The sequence below is a fragment of the Symsagittifera roscoffensis genome, chromosome 7 (genome assembly GCF_963678635.1).
Source record: "Symsagittifera roscoffensis chromosome 7, txSymRosc1.1, whole genome shotgun sequence".
Classification (NCBI taxonomy): Eukaryota; Metazoa; Xenacoelomorpha; order Acoela; family Convolutidae; genus Symsagittifera; species Symsagittifera roscoffensis.
In genome coordinates, this window is record NC_087068.1 from 418,594 (window position 1) to 435,037 (window position 16,444).

General features: G+C 36.8%; 1 protein-coding gene across 1 annotated transcript in view; it reads left to right on the top strand.

Moving 5' to 3' along the window:
* Positions 1-305: 305 nt before the first annotated feature.
* Positions 306-16,444, top strand: part of LOC134851107 (multidrug resistance-associated protein 1-like) — a 70,416-nt gene continuing 54,277 nt past the window's right edge. Inside the window, exons 1-2 of the mRNA XM_063867038.1 lie at positions 306-1,524; positions 7,779-9,393. Of these exons, the coding sequence (XP_063723108.1) occupies positions 664-1,524; positions 7,779-9,393 (2,476 nt within the window). The 5' untranslated portion in view covers positions 306-663. The remainder of the gene's footprint in view (positions 1,525-7,778; positions 9,394-16,444) is intronic.

Here is a 16,444-nt window from a genome sequence, read left to right on the forward strand (position 1 = left end):
GTTGTTCTAATAATTGGGAGGATTATAGACTAGAACACAAATACTTACAGTATTTGATTTTTACTTGAAAAGAACAATTAAGAGCTAGCTCATGATAAACAAAAAGATGACGTAATGATTATTGTGACAAATTCATTTGGGTTCTAAATAGGGCGTTGATATTTAGCTGAGTAAATTAGTTCAGCTATTTGTCTTGTGAAGTCCCACTGATGAAATAATGCTGTTGGTCTAGTGAATATAATACATGGCATCAATGGTGGGTGACGTTTGGTGTAATTCGACAGCCAAACAGTTCAAGTCGAACACTGTTTACCAACTGCTTCTGGTTTAGTGACGATTGTTTGGATTTGAACACATTCAGATAAAACACATCCACCAACTGAATAGTCTCACAAGCTAATCTGAGGCTGAAAGAATGAGCACTCTGTAGACTGACTGAGGATGAAACCCTAGTTTTGAAGTCGACTTTGCGGCCCCAATAGTTCCTTTTAAGCAATTGACCTCGTCTAGTTATATCATCATAAAATACCCTCAAACATAACTCAATCTACTTGACATTATAGAGGACTGAAGAGATCTCTAGGAGTTGAAGAGAGGAGGAGAGGAAACTGGGTTTAATCAGAAGTTGAAGCTACCAACTGAAACCAAATAAACGCCGCCAGAATGATTCAAATAATGGACTATCTGGAAAACAACTCCTACCCGCTCTGGTTCAACGACACCGGCAATGACTTCTCGTGCTCCCCTGTTTTTCTGCCTGCCACCATTCTGCCCTTTGTAGGCATGCTTCTGTTGATTGTAACTATTCCTGTTGCACTTGTAACTCGCCTCACTCAAAAAGTGTCACAGCTGGGAGATTATAACATCCAATTTACCGTTCACTGGACGGGCATCTTTCTCTTCTCACTCTACCTGCTCTTCCTCAATTTGACCTGGCTGCTGCTGAGAGGCCAACAAGTTCAAATTCCTTCCATTGTCTTCATTGAATTAGCAGTTGACGACTTGGTTTTCATTCTCATAACAGTCGAATTCATAACTATTCAACAATTTGGAATGCGATACAGTCCAATCTGCATCATTTACTTCACTTTTCGATGCTTGTGGCTAATTTTAGAGATCACTCTGAACATGTTCATAACTTACCAGCATGGCTTCAAACACCAATCTCTAGTCTATAGTGTCCGCTTCAACTTGTTCTCTCCTCTCAACCTCATAATAACCGCTTTCAACTTATGCGCCTTTCTCAAATTGACAGGCACTGACAGTGAACATGATAGCAGTGTTTTGTCCTTCCAAAACATAACCTTCCAGTCCAAGATTCTGTTCCACTGGTTTACCAAGTATGTTGCGAGGGCGTGGCGGGGACACCTCACAATGGAGTCGCTGCCTGACCTGCAGAGTTCGTTCACGTCAATGCCCACTACGAACAAGTTCGCGGAGAAGATGAATGCTTTGAAGTTGAGCAAGGCACGCAGGGGGGATGAGGACGGAGCAGGCGAATTCACTCACTGGGAACTCTACAAGGTAACCATTCCAATCCTCAAGTCATGGGATACAAAATTAAAGCCAAAACAACAGTCAAAACAAATTCTGTATGTTGAAGTAGATCTAAAAGACATCAGCAAAACTAGTCTGGTCTGATGAAAAAATTTTGATGATCCAACAAAATTTGAAAAGTGTCAAATAAGTAGCTGAGAAGCTTCACTGGCTCTTTTGATACACTGACTGATTGTATCACATCAGGCATGGCAAAAACTGGTTGCAAAAGGGACTTTTTTGTAATTGAAGAGTGACCATTCATCGCAAGGCAATGAGAAAAGGGTTTTTTCTTGTAACTCTTGTGGAAAATCCACATTTAGTCACACGCACACTAAGGAATTGCCGCTTGGTTGCTGTACATCGCACAATCAATTTAGTTCGAACTATTTATTTACCGGGGTTGACCTTCATAGACCGAAACTGCTAGTCATACAATTCCATAAACTAAATCTATGAAAAGATACTAATCAAACAAATTTTATACTTTTTGCTAAAGAAATCATCGAATTTTCTTTTATTTTGCATAAAATTCGGTTTATCATCATACCTAAAAAAAAAATTTTTGTCAAAACAAGCTAATCAAACAATTTCTATATATGGAATTTGATGGCTACACTATAAAAAATTTTTCAGTGGTATCGAAAAATTGTCCCAATAAAATTTTTTTTTTCAATCGCAAAACGAATTTAGCACTCAAACAAACAGTTTCATTAGAACAATTGTTTTTGACAAAACTATGTCAATTCAGGCAATTCATCCGATGCATTGTAACTGCACGAGGATCAAACCTATTGGGAATCTACTTTTGACTAACCAAGGTTTTTGCCAATTGTGTTCGGTTACGAAAAGAACTCAAAACTTTTGAGAAACAAAATTAAAAAAAAATTTTTTTTTTGGTTTATGGAAAAATGCTGAAATGCATAAAAAATTTTAATCCCTGATCTTTTATGCAATTTTCTGTTTTTATAGAATTGCCAACAGTTAAGACTAATGTTAGTCAAAATAAATATATTTTTTTCAACTATTTTTCGTTTTTGTTTTATCTTTATTTATCTTCTAGAAACTCAAGAAAAACACCATGATACACAAATGAGATGGTTTTTAACTCAAAAAGGATAAAAATAAAAAATATAACAATTCAAATTCAGTGCTTGTTTGTTTTCAACTTTTCATTTGCATTTATGTGCTCCCTGTGAAAAATTTCTAGAACCTAAATTGTTTCGATATTATTCATTTCAACGCACACAAACATTGAGCCTGGTTTGGCCAAAATAATAATCAAACAAATTAGCTTCTAAAAAATCAAACTGTTTTGATCTAAAGTCATCAGTGTAGAAAATGGCCTTAAAATTTTTTAATTATATTTGGTGCTATCATTTTTTCATCAATTTTTCTTTAATTTATAAATCATATGAACGTCGTGTGATTTTAGAGGCGTTTATTATCAAAAAATTATCTTTCGAATTTTTCTGTGAAATGTCCTAAAAGTTTTGGGATAGTAACAACTCTATTTATTCAGCCACAGATTAGAGAAAGTGCAGTTTTTAGCTTTCAACCAATGTAATGAAAGAAAAAATTTTCAAATCTCCGCTGTTTTCTCTACAACTACTTGTTTCGCAATTTCAACTTTGACAAATGTTTGAGCTTTTGACATAAAATTACACACAGAGGCGAAGTTAAGCTTCCCACCACTTGCGATACAAAACAAGAAAACCACTAAGTTTGAAAAAATCGAGAATGTTGAGAAGACTAGATCTATCAAAAAGAAATATTTAGTCACACTCTCCCTCAGTACACAAACACACCAAAAAATTTTATGCTCCTCAAATTCAAAAACATAAGGTCATTAGCCGATATCAGTTAAGCGGAACCCTTTTAAGCGGGAAAACTAATTGAAAAACCGGAAAAAAGTTCTGAATAATAAAAGTTATTAGGTCCACCACAAAACACAACAACTCACACGCACAAAAAAACTTTTTTACTTCCCAAAAACACGCAGTATGCACTCAGGTCATCAATAGTTTTATCTAGAACGAAACCTATCGAGCGGAACAAAAAGAAAAAAAAACTAAAAAAATTGATTGCCATGAAAAACTTTAAATTCCATTAAATTTTTTAGCATAATGTGCGATGCAGAGGGGAAGAAAGCGTACTTTTTTAATCAAAACTACTAAAAATTAGATCACTAAGCCAAAAAAAATAAGCGGTAATCATGACGGAAAGAAATTTTTAAGCGAAAAAAAATTAAAAGGTTTTCGAAGTCAAGGCTAGTAAAATCACAAACAACAGAAAAAATATCAAAATGACAAAAAGAATTACAAAAAAACTTACCTACAGGAAAAAAAATAATTTTACGGTGTGGCAACTAAGCCAAAAAAGCATAAGTGAAAATAATAAGCAGACAAGTTTTTTGAAACGGAATTTTTCCTGTTCTTATAAAGAAAAAGTAAGCGGTATTCATGACGGAATGAAATTCTTAAGCGAAAAAAAATAAAAAGGTTTTCGAAGTCAAGGCTAGTAAAATCACAAACAACAGAAAAAATATCAAAATGACAAAAAGAATTACAAAAAAACTTACCTACAGGAAAAAAACAATTATACGGTGTGGCAACTAAGCCGAAAAAGCATAAGTGAAAATAAGAAGCAAACAAGATTTTTGAAACAGAATTTTTCCTGTTTGAAAAAAAAAATACAGATCATGAAAGATTCGAACCCAAAACATTAGTGTCCCAGGCTTATAAGCTACCTCCAGACCAAGTGTGCCGAAGACTCAAAGACAGTTGATTTTTTTATGAACCGAATCTAAACTTATCATTTCCATATTTGACTAGTCTGTGAACAAAGTTATTTACAAAGTTATTAAGCAGTCTGTGAACAAAGCCTAGTATAAGATTGCAATAACCTATCTTTCACAAAAATGAAAATGAATCAAAAGAAAAACAGTTAAAAACTTTTTTTCGGGGCGTCGTTTGGTGATTCATTCAGAGGGCGTTAAACAGAAGCTATTAGTGCCAAAATATCCTGTAAACAAGATAATAATTTGAAACTTCAAAATTAAAAGAACCGTTTCAAAGCTAAGGATCAAATTTAGCTCTCATAGGGGTTTGTTTCTTTGTAAAGAAAGAACGGAAAACTTTATTCAGCTCCTGAATAGAAAATCTTAATGTTAGACAGTATATGGTAAAAAATTTCAAAATCTGATTCAATTGCTATTTCGTAGCTGAGTAATTTTTTCTATTTACTTTGAATTAAGGCAAAATCTATGCGAGGGCCTAATTAAGATCCTTCTTTTTCTAATGTATTTTTCAATACCAAAGTTTTTAGCTGCTTCTGTTGCTCAAAAGACATTTCCCCCCATAGCCTCTATATAAATGGCTAAATACTTTTCTCGGCTTTTCTCAGATATTTTTTTTTTCATTCAGGCTATGTTCAAGTTTCAAATGAAAAAATCCTACAATTATATTGAAAAAGGCAAAAGATTAGCAAGTTTTTGTTTGTCTTAATGCTTAAAAAATAAAAAGCAACTTCTAAGCGCGTCACTAGAAGTTAGGATGATGAAATTTATCAAGGGAACGCTTTTTTTCAAGAAACTTAAATGAAAGCCACGGTTAAGTGGATACGTCTCCGCCTCTCAATTTGTCTTCGAGGCCCACCTTTGTCCGAAAGTTCCCAAATAGCCTTAAAATTTCATATAAATCTTGAGTAACGAGCAAATCTTGTGAAGAGCCGAACAACTGTAACTTTTTTACTTTTCCTCGCGGATGAATCGTCTCAATTATGATCACATGTGATGCGGTTGAGTATTTTTAGGCCCTACAATCGGAGGCTAGGTTCAGTAAAAAAACTCGGAAAGATTCTTTTCAAAGTCGAGAATCAGTTCAGTGTCTGTGTTTTTGTTATTCACATTAAAACTGAGCAGAAATTGAATTCTATTGAGACAGTTTTAAAAATTCTTTGATTTCATTTCAATTTTTATAATTTGCCAGTTGGACAACAAAAACTATTTTATGAGTTATTTGGAAGGTTTCATTATGCACTGATAACGGCCTGAAAATGTGTTTACATACCCTCAGACCGTATCTTTTTGCAAGAAGTTTTTGGCATAGTCGTAAGGAAGCTTAAAAAAATTCTGGAAAACAGGTTTCGTAGATAATAAAAAGTTCAAATGAGTGCATTTTTTTGCAATTTTTGTTGTATTTTAACTTCATAAATGCATTTATTTGCTTTTTTGTACAGTATTTGTAAAACCTGATTTGCCTTAATGTTATTCTCATTCAATGCACACAAACAGAGTGCCTAGGTGGGCTAACATAAAAACCATACAATTTAATTACTTACTTTTCTTTTTTTGTATCGTAAAACTGGTCGTGATTATTTGGGAGGTATTTAGGAGCTCGTTTTTTTCTATAGTTGCCTGTAAACTTATATAGTCAAAAATGTTGCAAACTTTAGTTTTCTAGCGATGAAATTTAAAAAAAGTTTCTCAAGTCTGCCGTTTGCTCCACAATTACTACAGGTTTAATTTTTGACAACTAGTTCAACTTTTGGATTATTTTGACACGTTTTATGTGTGTAAAGATGAATAAAAACTCAAAAATAAAAGTTTCGAGGCTTCTTTCGGTCATTTAAATAGAAGGCTTTAAGTAGGTGTTCTTAGTGTCAAAAGTTTCCGTAAACAGCGGAACATTTCGAAACTTCGAACTAAAAAGCATTCGTTGGAAAGCTTAGGGCCTAAACTAAAATCTCGTAAGGGTTTTTCTTCGTGCAAAAAAGAACCAACATTTTTTGTTTAGCTATTAAACAGAAAACAACAATGAATCTCCAGCAATGAATTGTACAAAAAATGCCTAAGCTTGAGTAAACTGTTATATTGTAGCTGAGCAGCTTGTGTGTTTATTCCAAATTACGTGTAAACATATATTAAGGTCTTGATCAGCTTTGCAACGAAAATCTTCATGTTTAAAGTTTTAATTTGTCTCTGCAGTTTAAATGGCGTTTTTGTCACTAAGAAAACCTCTGTAAAGCCTCTATTCATATGATCAAACGGCACCTTAAAAAATGTATTTTAGGTTTTTTCTCAAGTTTTTCGACTAGTTTTTTTCTGTTGATTTTTTGTTCGGTTTTGTGCTGTTGTATTACAAGCAATTGCGGTCTCTGGAGGTCAACACAGGCGTAATGATGTTCTGACAGATCTCGAAGAGTGCAAAAACACCATGGCTTAAGGAACGCTTTAGATCACTTCAGGTAGCTCAAATGGGAGTGCCTGAGAGTAATTATATCGCCGCCTCTCATTTAACATCTCGGATGTTCGAAGCCTATCATGATCTGTGCTCGTTGCATGAGAGGGAGGCAAAAGTTTCCAGCACAAAAAATAACCAAACAAAATTGCAGCTATATCTTAAGCAAGGGCGTAATATCTGTTTTCCACGAAGAGCCGAACAGCTCACTTGTTGGTCCTTTCTCTTGTGCATTAGTCATCTCAATATGATCTTATGCGATGCTGATGAGCATCATGTTAAGTGCATCATTAAGTGATTGTGATTATTAAGCGTCCGTGGCTCAGTGGTTAGTGCGTGAAATTCACAATCTCTAGTTCGCGATCTGTCGGAGATCGAATACGACACCTAGCCGAATTCTTACTAATTCGAGGCTTATTTCTACTTTTTCTTATTGCGCAGCTTTTTATCGTGTTTATTGTTCCGACCATTTAAAATCTTTGTATTCGGGTGTTTTAATTTTTTCATTTTCCACGGAAAATGAGGTAGCCCAAATAATCATCAGAATGGGTCGAAAAATATATCATTTTGATGCCCTTTCAATTGAAATTCTAACAATTTCAAGAAACTTTGAAAAGGTTTCGAAAATTTTGCAAAATTTGGAAAAGTTTTTATGCTTAATTTAGGCCGTGAAAACTTAGTTCACTTAGATAAATAAAGTTTTTCTAGCGACATTAGAAAGTTTTTCTCAGATAAACAGCGACATTTCTAGCGACATTTTGAGAATTAAATGCGACGAAAATTCAAAAAATATCTGCAAAAAAAATAGAAAAATTTTTTGATTTTTTTTGGCTTTTAAAGACTTTGTTTTTCTAGTCACTTTACTACAAAAACTGTTTTCTAAGTGCCTAAGTTACAAAGAATCTCGAATATGCCGAAGTTTTTTTCTCTCAGATTTTTTTATCACACAAAGCAGAGAAGTGACTATTGTTTTTAAATATTGTTTTTCATGAATGATTTCAGACACTTCTTGTGAAGACGTTCGGCTGGTACATGGTCAAGACCGGATCCCTTCGACTCATGGGAGACTCGGTACAATTCTGCAGCCCCATCCTGCTGAGTCTCCTCATTCAACACATAGAGCAGCCAGACACGCCCCAGTGGAGAGGGGTGCTCCTTTGTTTACTCCTATTTGTTTGTTTGTGCCTCGAAGCAGTCATCAAGTTGAGATACCAAAACAGCATGCACCAAACGGGACTGATGATGAAAACTGCTATCGTAGACTACACGTATCAGAAAGCGATCAAAATTATGTCAGGCACAACAGCTGCGAACATCGTCAATGTTCTCAGAATCGATTGCGAATGTTTCTTTCTTCTCAACCGTCAAATTCACCTCATTTGGTCGAACCCTTTCGTCGTCTCCATTTGTATATATTTGCTCTACATTCAGTTGAAAGCAGCCGCCTTCATTGGACTCATCGCAGTGTTTCTCATCACTCTTTTGAATGTGTCCATTCTGTTCCTGATGCAAACCCAAGTGGAAATAAGTCGCGACATTAAAGACCACAAGCTCAGCCTAGTAAATGAAGTTATCACCTCCATTAAACAGATCAAGTTCTACCTCCTTGAAAGTGCCTTTCATCATCACCTAAAAGATGCCAGACTTGTTGAAATGAAGGCTTACAACGTCACCCAAATTCTTGTACTGGTTGTTCACGCTTCTTTGGAGCTGTCGCCGACAATTATAGGAGTTGCGTGTATCTCGGCATACATCTTCATGTACCCAGAGGAAGGGATCAGTGCCGGACAATTGTTCGTTTCCCTTTCAATTCTGAATGTGCTCAAAGTTCCCCTCTACAGCGTGAGTGACGTCATACGAGCAGTGCAAGAATCGAACATTTCTTGCAAGCGTCTTGTGAGGTTTTTGAACATCCAAGAAATCGACCGTGAGGTGTACATGAAAATAAGCGAAAGCGACGAGCGCGATGTTATCATTGAGAACTGTTCTTTCAAGCACTACCAGAATCAACTAGCGCCAAAATCCTTAGCTCAGAAGAAAATCGAAAAAGCCAGACATGAACATCAAACAAAAATTACCCAAAAGAACGCATTGAAAGTTGAGACTTACCCAACAGAAAGCAAAAAAATAGCTAGTAGTTTCAACAAACAAACGCCAGAGGATAAAGTGAATTCACATGACAGTTCCAGCATCCAAGCTCCCAAAATATCAGTTGGCTCCGAATCCACGCATGATATTGAAGAGCCTAAGACTGAAAAAGCCGAATCTTCGAATTCTAAGCCGAAACAGTTCAGATTAGCTAATATCAATTTGCATATCAAAAAAGGAAGTTTAGTGGCAATTATTGGCTCAGTGGAGTCTGGGAAGTCGGCACTTTTGTCCGCAATCGGGGGAGAAATGGAAATAGTTCCTAACACGGACGAAAAGGGAGGCATTGGAACTCTTTCTCGAAGGGATGTTAGCTGGGACTTGCAACAGTTTGTGTCGCTGCCTAATTCGGTCCAGAGAAACATTCTCCTACTTGAGCCGCAGAAGCTCCACCAAGCAAATTGGGAGAGATACAGGAAAATTTTGTACGCCTGTGCCCTTTTCCCAGATATACCAACTTTAGCAGAAGGTCAGTTAGAGCGAATGATCAGCCGTACTTCAGATATTCCAAACACAAACCGAAGTAGGGTGGGGGGGGGGGGGACTATGGGTTAGTGTGGGTGTTATTCCAGGTCCAGGGAACTCTGTTAATGTATTGAGCTTGGTGTAACCTGGCCTTCTCAGTAGGCGCCAAGTCATTTCCGCCCCAAAGCTGTCAGTTCCGCCTCAATGCCCGAGTCGAGTTTTTTCACCTAATTTAAAGCCAGATTTGAGAGGTTTGAGCGGTTTTTTTAGACGATTGCGCTAAAAGTCTTGCTTCATAACGAGAGGTTTGAGCGGTTTTCGAGCGGTATATTAAAAAAAACCGCTCAAAAACCGCCCAAGCGCAATCGTCTAGAAAAAACCACTCAAAGAAAAAAATGATTGAGAAAAACCCCATCGGGTTGGATCCTGAAGCTACTAGAAAAACATTTCCAATCCGGTTTTTATCGAAATTGCAAAATTTTGTCCCAAACTTTAGGTTTGTACACCTGTATTAAAATTTTGGAAAATTTCTCAACGGTCGGGGCAATATCTCGGGAAGGAAAAGATAGTACCCAGTTCAAAAATCCCAAAGCGTTGATGCCAAAGCTACTCAAAAAAAAATTGGCAACCTTTTCTTATCAATATTAGGGAACTTTCCCCAAATTGTAGCAAGGAAACCCAGTTCTCGGAAACAATTGAGGAGTTTTGCGACGTCTGAATATCTCTTACAAAAAATAAATGTCAGTTCAGATTAAAAATCTCAAAGTTTTGCCGTATAGAGCTAGTGGAAAAAAATTTCTTGTACACAGTGAAGATTTTCGCCTCAAATTGAAGCACTGAAGCCTGCACCCGAAATTAGGAAAATTTTTTGATGATCGGGTCAAATGATCGCGAAGGAAACATACAAATAATCATACATACATACATACATACCAACATGCATACAGACATACATACTTACATACATACAAACATACATGTAACATTTCTTCGGTTGCGCAATGTCGCAACATACACATTTTGAGTCGCCAGGAACGCAACATAAGTTCCCGACCTCGACCTGATTTCAAAAAATTTTCATAATCGGATTGAGAAAAACTTGAAATGAGAGCAATCGGGTGCAGCCCACTTAAGCATGCTTTGTATTTAAAGGTCGAGAACATTATTTTTGGTCCAGACAGTTGAAAAATATCTTGCTTGAGTTGAACACGATCGAGCACATGTTTTGCGCTCGTGGCTGCAGAAAACTATCTTGCTTGTGTCGAGTAGGTTCGAGCATATTTTTTCAAGTGGTAAAAAGTACTTCAACTGCTTTTTAGCGCCACATTGCCTTTTCCGGGCTGTTGATGGTTTTGATTGTTTTTTTTAAACCGCTCAAAAACCGCTCAAATTTTGAGTTAAAACGGTTTAAAAACCGCCGAAAGAAGTGAGCGGATTGTGAGCGGTTTCTAAAGCAAATTTTGAGCGGTTTGAGCGGTTTTTCCAAAAAATTGCCCAAAACGCTCAAATCTTGCTGAAAAACCGCTCAAACCATTCAAATCTTGGGCGGTTTTTGAGCGGGATCTCGACCCGGGTGTCAAGGCATGTTTATCAAAGACAAAAAAACCGAATGGTTTCGTGGCGGAAATGGTTTTGAGGCACAACCCGCAGTGACAAAAATGGATAAAAACCAATTTTTAACAGAAAAATCTCTATGTTTATGTAATTATATAGTTTATCTATAACCCTTTTGCGAACGATAACGGCTCTACATAGATAGAATATATTGTTTCCACAAATAGTTAAAGGATTTTAGTGCCAAAAGAACCAATTTTTCTATTCTTTAAAACTTGTAAACAATCTGCATATAATCTGTATATAGTCTGTATATAATCAGTATATAATGTGTAGATAAACTGTAGATATTCTATTAACAATCTGTATACAATCTGTATACAGTATTTTTGACCGCGCTCAACTCAAAACCCTTAAATATCTCACAAGAAAATAAAAGATGTAACCAAACTGAATTAGTTCTGAAAACGGCTCAAATAGCAGAATCTTTCGATATAAACGGACAAAACTTATAACAAAAACTGCACATTCACGGCTAGAACGTGAAAAAGCAGCATTTTTTTGATATACGGTAAATCACAAACATACAGCAATAACCTGTCAGAAAAAGACAGGCAACTGATCTTAGTTTAGTTTAATTTACTCGCTTTAAATTCTCGTATATGAAAGGTTATTTGCGTGGCAACAGTATGCAAGCCATTTAATACAAATAAAATTTTTTTTAGTGTTTTGGCAATGATTCTAGATGCAGATCTACAGTATAGAACTTTTCCAAAACAAAATGGGTTTTCATCGATTATTAGAACTGAGCAAAGTTTTACTAGGACTCCAAAATCTGTTGTATAAAATTACAACGGATCTGAAATCTGTGTTTTTTCAGTAGATAATCAATTTTTATATATTTTTGTCACTGCGGGGTAGTCAACCGAATCTGATATAAGCAATTTTCCTAGACATTTGAATGGTTTCTGGAAAGCCGGTTTCAAGCAGGTATTTAGCGAAGAAAATTTTTCAAATTTTTGCTTGAAGTAAAGCTGCATGAAGTCATTTCGCAAACTTTTCGTGACGGAAAAACGCAATTGTCAATGAAACGCCAAACCCAAGGCCAAGTTTGTCATTATTTCAGCATTATCGAGAGCTTCATATAAATGCTGATTATCATCTCAGCATCTAAAATTGTGAGATAGGTGCAAAATTGCAGATATTGCTGTATCCAGCTCTTTTCACTTCAAGTAGGGTCATCCGGTCGGATTGGCATAAATTATTATGATGTATCTATATTTATAAAAACTTATATAGAGTTAGTAAGAGACAAGATGGATGGCCTTGACTGACATGAAATATCAGATGGATTAGCGATACCATTCAGTTGGTGTTAAACTCAGATTTATGTTCAGTTACTTTTCTCAATCTGAAATGTTTAGATATCAATAACCAAACCTTTCTAATTCTAGAAAAGCTCACACATATGGTATGATTTATAAGAATCCGCTGAGTTTTCCACCATTTTGGCAGTGGGCATCTGAGAACCGCAACTGGAGTGGTCAAAGTGGGCGGCCAGGATTGAAATGGCTTTTTTTTGCCAAAGATGTGATAGAGCTATAAATGTTACTAAGAACAAAACCTCCAGTAATAGAACCAACTAAACCAACCTACGAGGTTGAAATCACTGGAAAAACGGAAGCACAAAAACTTAATAGAGATATCAGAAAACAAAAAAAAAACAAGTCAGTTGGTAAAAATAACGTGTTAAAAAGCAGAGAGAAGAGTGTACTGTGCAACAATGTAACCTGGGATGACGCGGACGACAAAGTTAAAAGATACAAGTTCTAATGCCTGCGAGCAGAAGACAACGACATTTACAACCAAAAGAGACTAAGCCTCGATATTCAAACGTCAACGTCAAAAGAGTTATTGCAAATCGTGGAACCTTTATTCATAGACACAAGAGTTATAGCTTTTGAACGATACAATTGTATTTGCCGGGAGCGACGCAAAAACGAGACGCTGGAGCAATTCCACACGAATTCGGTAGAATTGGCTTCCTGGCCCGATTGTGGCGATCGATAGGCTGAATGGGTCCGCAATATGTTCACAGCTCACATGTCCAATGAGAAAAACGGAGAAGAGCTTCTGACAGAAACTAGATCCCCGCATGACACGTACGAATATGCAATCAGAGAGCAATTAAAACAAATCTGTTCGGAGTATCAGCAGCCTCAACCACAACAATTGAACAGAAACCGATGCTTTACATTCAACCACGGGGAAGAGGTGTCAACACCCAAACGGATACCAAAACAACCAAAGGGGCCGGGGAAATCTGCGAGGAGGGAACAGTTTTCCCTGGGCAAGTTACAAACCGCGTGGTCAACAAAATCAGCAGATGTGCCGAAACAATTCGTGTTATCAATGCGGCAGACAATTTGGACCAATTCAATTGCAGTCAAGCCCAGTAAAAGACATAATCTGCACAAAATTTGTTTAACGCGAACAATTTACAAAAGTTTGCAGATCAAAAAATGTCAACTACATGCAAGAAACTGACAAGAATCAGCTAGAAGATAAAGAGGAAGATTAGATTCCGTCGATGCCGAGGAGAATAACAATTCAGTGGCATATGTCAAAATCAGGCCACCAAACGGCTGGGATAAAATCCCACAGAACATTTTTTTTACCGTTTTGGCGATATCAGAAGCATTTGAAATACGGAACTCAAGAAGAAGACTAGTTTCACAATATGACCCTTTTAGTCCTCTTCTTATATGGTTATTTAAACAAAATAAAAAGACATTTTCGCAATAGTGGATTTAGGAAGCATAATGTCATTTCTTAATGAAAAAACTGCAAAAAGATTACGCCCAAACAATATTCAAACTCATGCCATCGGCGGAAAACGCTTGAATAATTGCCTGTTATGAAGGAAAGTCTATTGATCCAAAAGTACACCTGAGCATTGCGATGTTATCCGGAGGATGGACAACCTTATCGGCGCCATTCATCATTGTGGATGATCAAAAACAAATATCATCTGGCGAAACATTCTACCAAAAACTGGCATCAAACTCATAAAACACAAACCAGAACACAACCAGAGATCACACATAGATGAAAAAGAAGATAAATCAGACGTGGAAACAAAAACTGGGCTAAGGAGAACTCCAAACACCTCTGCGTGCGAATCGAAAAATCAAAAAACCACGTAATGCAAACTCAATTTATACAAGATATCAAACCAATCCAACAGAAAGGCCGAATAATGCCCATTGATCTACAAAAACGAGTGGAAGCGGAACTAAACAAACTGAAAGATCAAAAGCCCATCAAAAACTAGTCAAATTTTTATACCAGCAACTCATCAGCTCAATCGTCATGGCAGTCAAGAAGGGTCAGACGGTCAAACTCGCATTAGACCCCAACCAAACTTAGAAAAAGTCATATGCAAAAATAACTACTAAGTGCTCAAAAATGAACTGTTCTTGGATAACATTGCACAAATTATCAAAACGGACAAAAAACAGAAGAAGCTATTCTCGACACTCGATCTACGTTATGCGTATTCACAGTTTCCACTAGATATTGAAACAAAAAATAATTGCAATTTAGCTTGATAGGGTAAAAGCTACATGATTATATCGGTTCCAAACGAGGTATTATGGCCTCAAGGATCTGCCAGCTGAATTTGAAAAAGATATTGACCTTACATTAACAAATTGTGAAAACACGTTTGCCTATCTTAATAACATTTTGATTGTAAAAAAGGTTCTAAAGACAGGCACAAACAGTTATTACGTAAGGTGTTAAAGAAATTGAGTGAAAAAACTTTAGCAATTTTGCTGAATAACTGCAAATTCGCTTGTGAACATGTCGACTGGCGTGGCTTCAAGATAAGTAACGAAGGCACAATTCCATTAACACAAAAAAACTGAGGCAATTTTAAAACGCTCTGCCCCAAAAGCATTTAAACAACTTAAAAACTTGATGGAGTCGGTACGTCATCTCACCAGATACATTCCAAACATTGCGAAAACAGCATCCACACTGATTGCACTGCTGAAAAATTCAGACAAACATAAGAAATTAGATTGGAAGCCGGAATATACATCCGCATTTCATAACATTCTAAAACTCGTATCTGAAGTAACTGAGAATAAGCATTTCAATCAAAACCTAGCAACACGAGGAGTTTGTGTTGTACCTAGAGGTGGGAAAAAGACTGTTTTAGAGCAAAACATTGAGGAAGATTGGGTAGCAATCGCATTCGCCTCAAGGTGTTTAAATATATTAGAAGAGAAAAATTCAGTAAACGAGTTAGAACTATTAGGAGACGTATGGTCTATCAAACACTTCAAATACTATTATACGGGAAAAATTCACAGTGATTTCAGACCATTGAGCTTTAATCAGCGCACTAAAGGCCAGCGAACTATCAACGTTTAGCCAAAATAGGCTCACTAGTTGGATCGAAAATTTATTCCCCTTTACGTTTGACATGATACACTTGGCAGGAACAAAAACGGGACTAATCGACTATATGTCTAGAAATCTGGTAGGTTTAGCTTTACTCCCAAGTGAGTACAATGAAGAATTTGATGTGGCGTCAATTATCTCATTATTTTTCAATCTTGAATTGATTGACAACTTCATATTGAACACGCTAGCCAATCAGAATCGAGCCCCAGATCGGCTGATCAAAAAGCGCATGGAAAAAAAAGAAAGCAGAAGTTTAACTGAAATCTCAATTACACTTCAAACATTCCAAGCATAGCACAAGCGGTCATTCGATTCAGAACAAAAACAATCACTTGACCGGTTTCACTCAAAAAATCATCAAACAAAATCACTACAAAATCAGAGCTCTCAACGCCGGAAATCTTATCTCAAATTTTATCTCAATGCCGGAAATCAACCAGCAAATCAGTAGATGACGAAACGAAACGAAAGTCTGTCGGATCCGCGCTGGCATAGGAGAACATAAACGACCACACACGAGCGTTGGACGAAGCACTCTACGACAAAAAGCCCGCTACAAACAGTTTTACTGCTCGAGAACTTATCCCGAGTAGCAAATGTTTTCGGACAGTCAACCAACCCGAAAAGGAGACCACATAGAAGCTACCAATATATCAAAAAGTTTCAAAACACCCGCCCGAATGTAACAACAACACTGACAGACACTCCCGACAAGACCATCAGTCCGCCTAAAACAAAGGAGTCTCAAACTGAGTCAAACAAAAGGGAATCAGAAATCCAAACGTCAAAAACGACCAGCACAACACATTCCAATAAAATGCAATCACAAACAGAGCTCGCAGTAGGAGTACTGCGTCAGTAGAGTCGACCCCCAACATTTCGGTATCGAAGAAACTTCACCTAACGAGGTCCCGCCACCAATGTCCGGTACCTAACTAGAGGCTAGCCACGAAGTCATTGTGGCAAGTGTGGTAAGAACAATGGACAGAGCCAACGCAACTAAGGCAGAATACGACACACCACTCTAC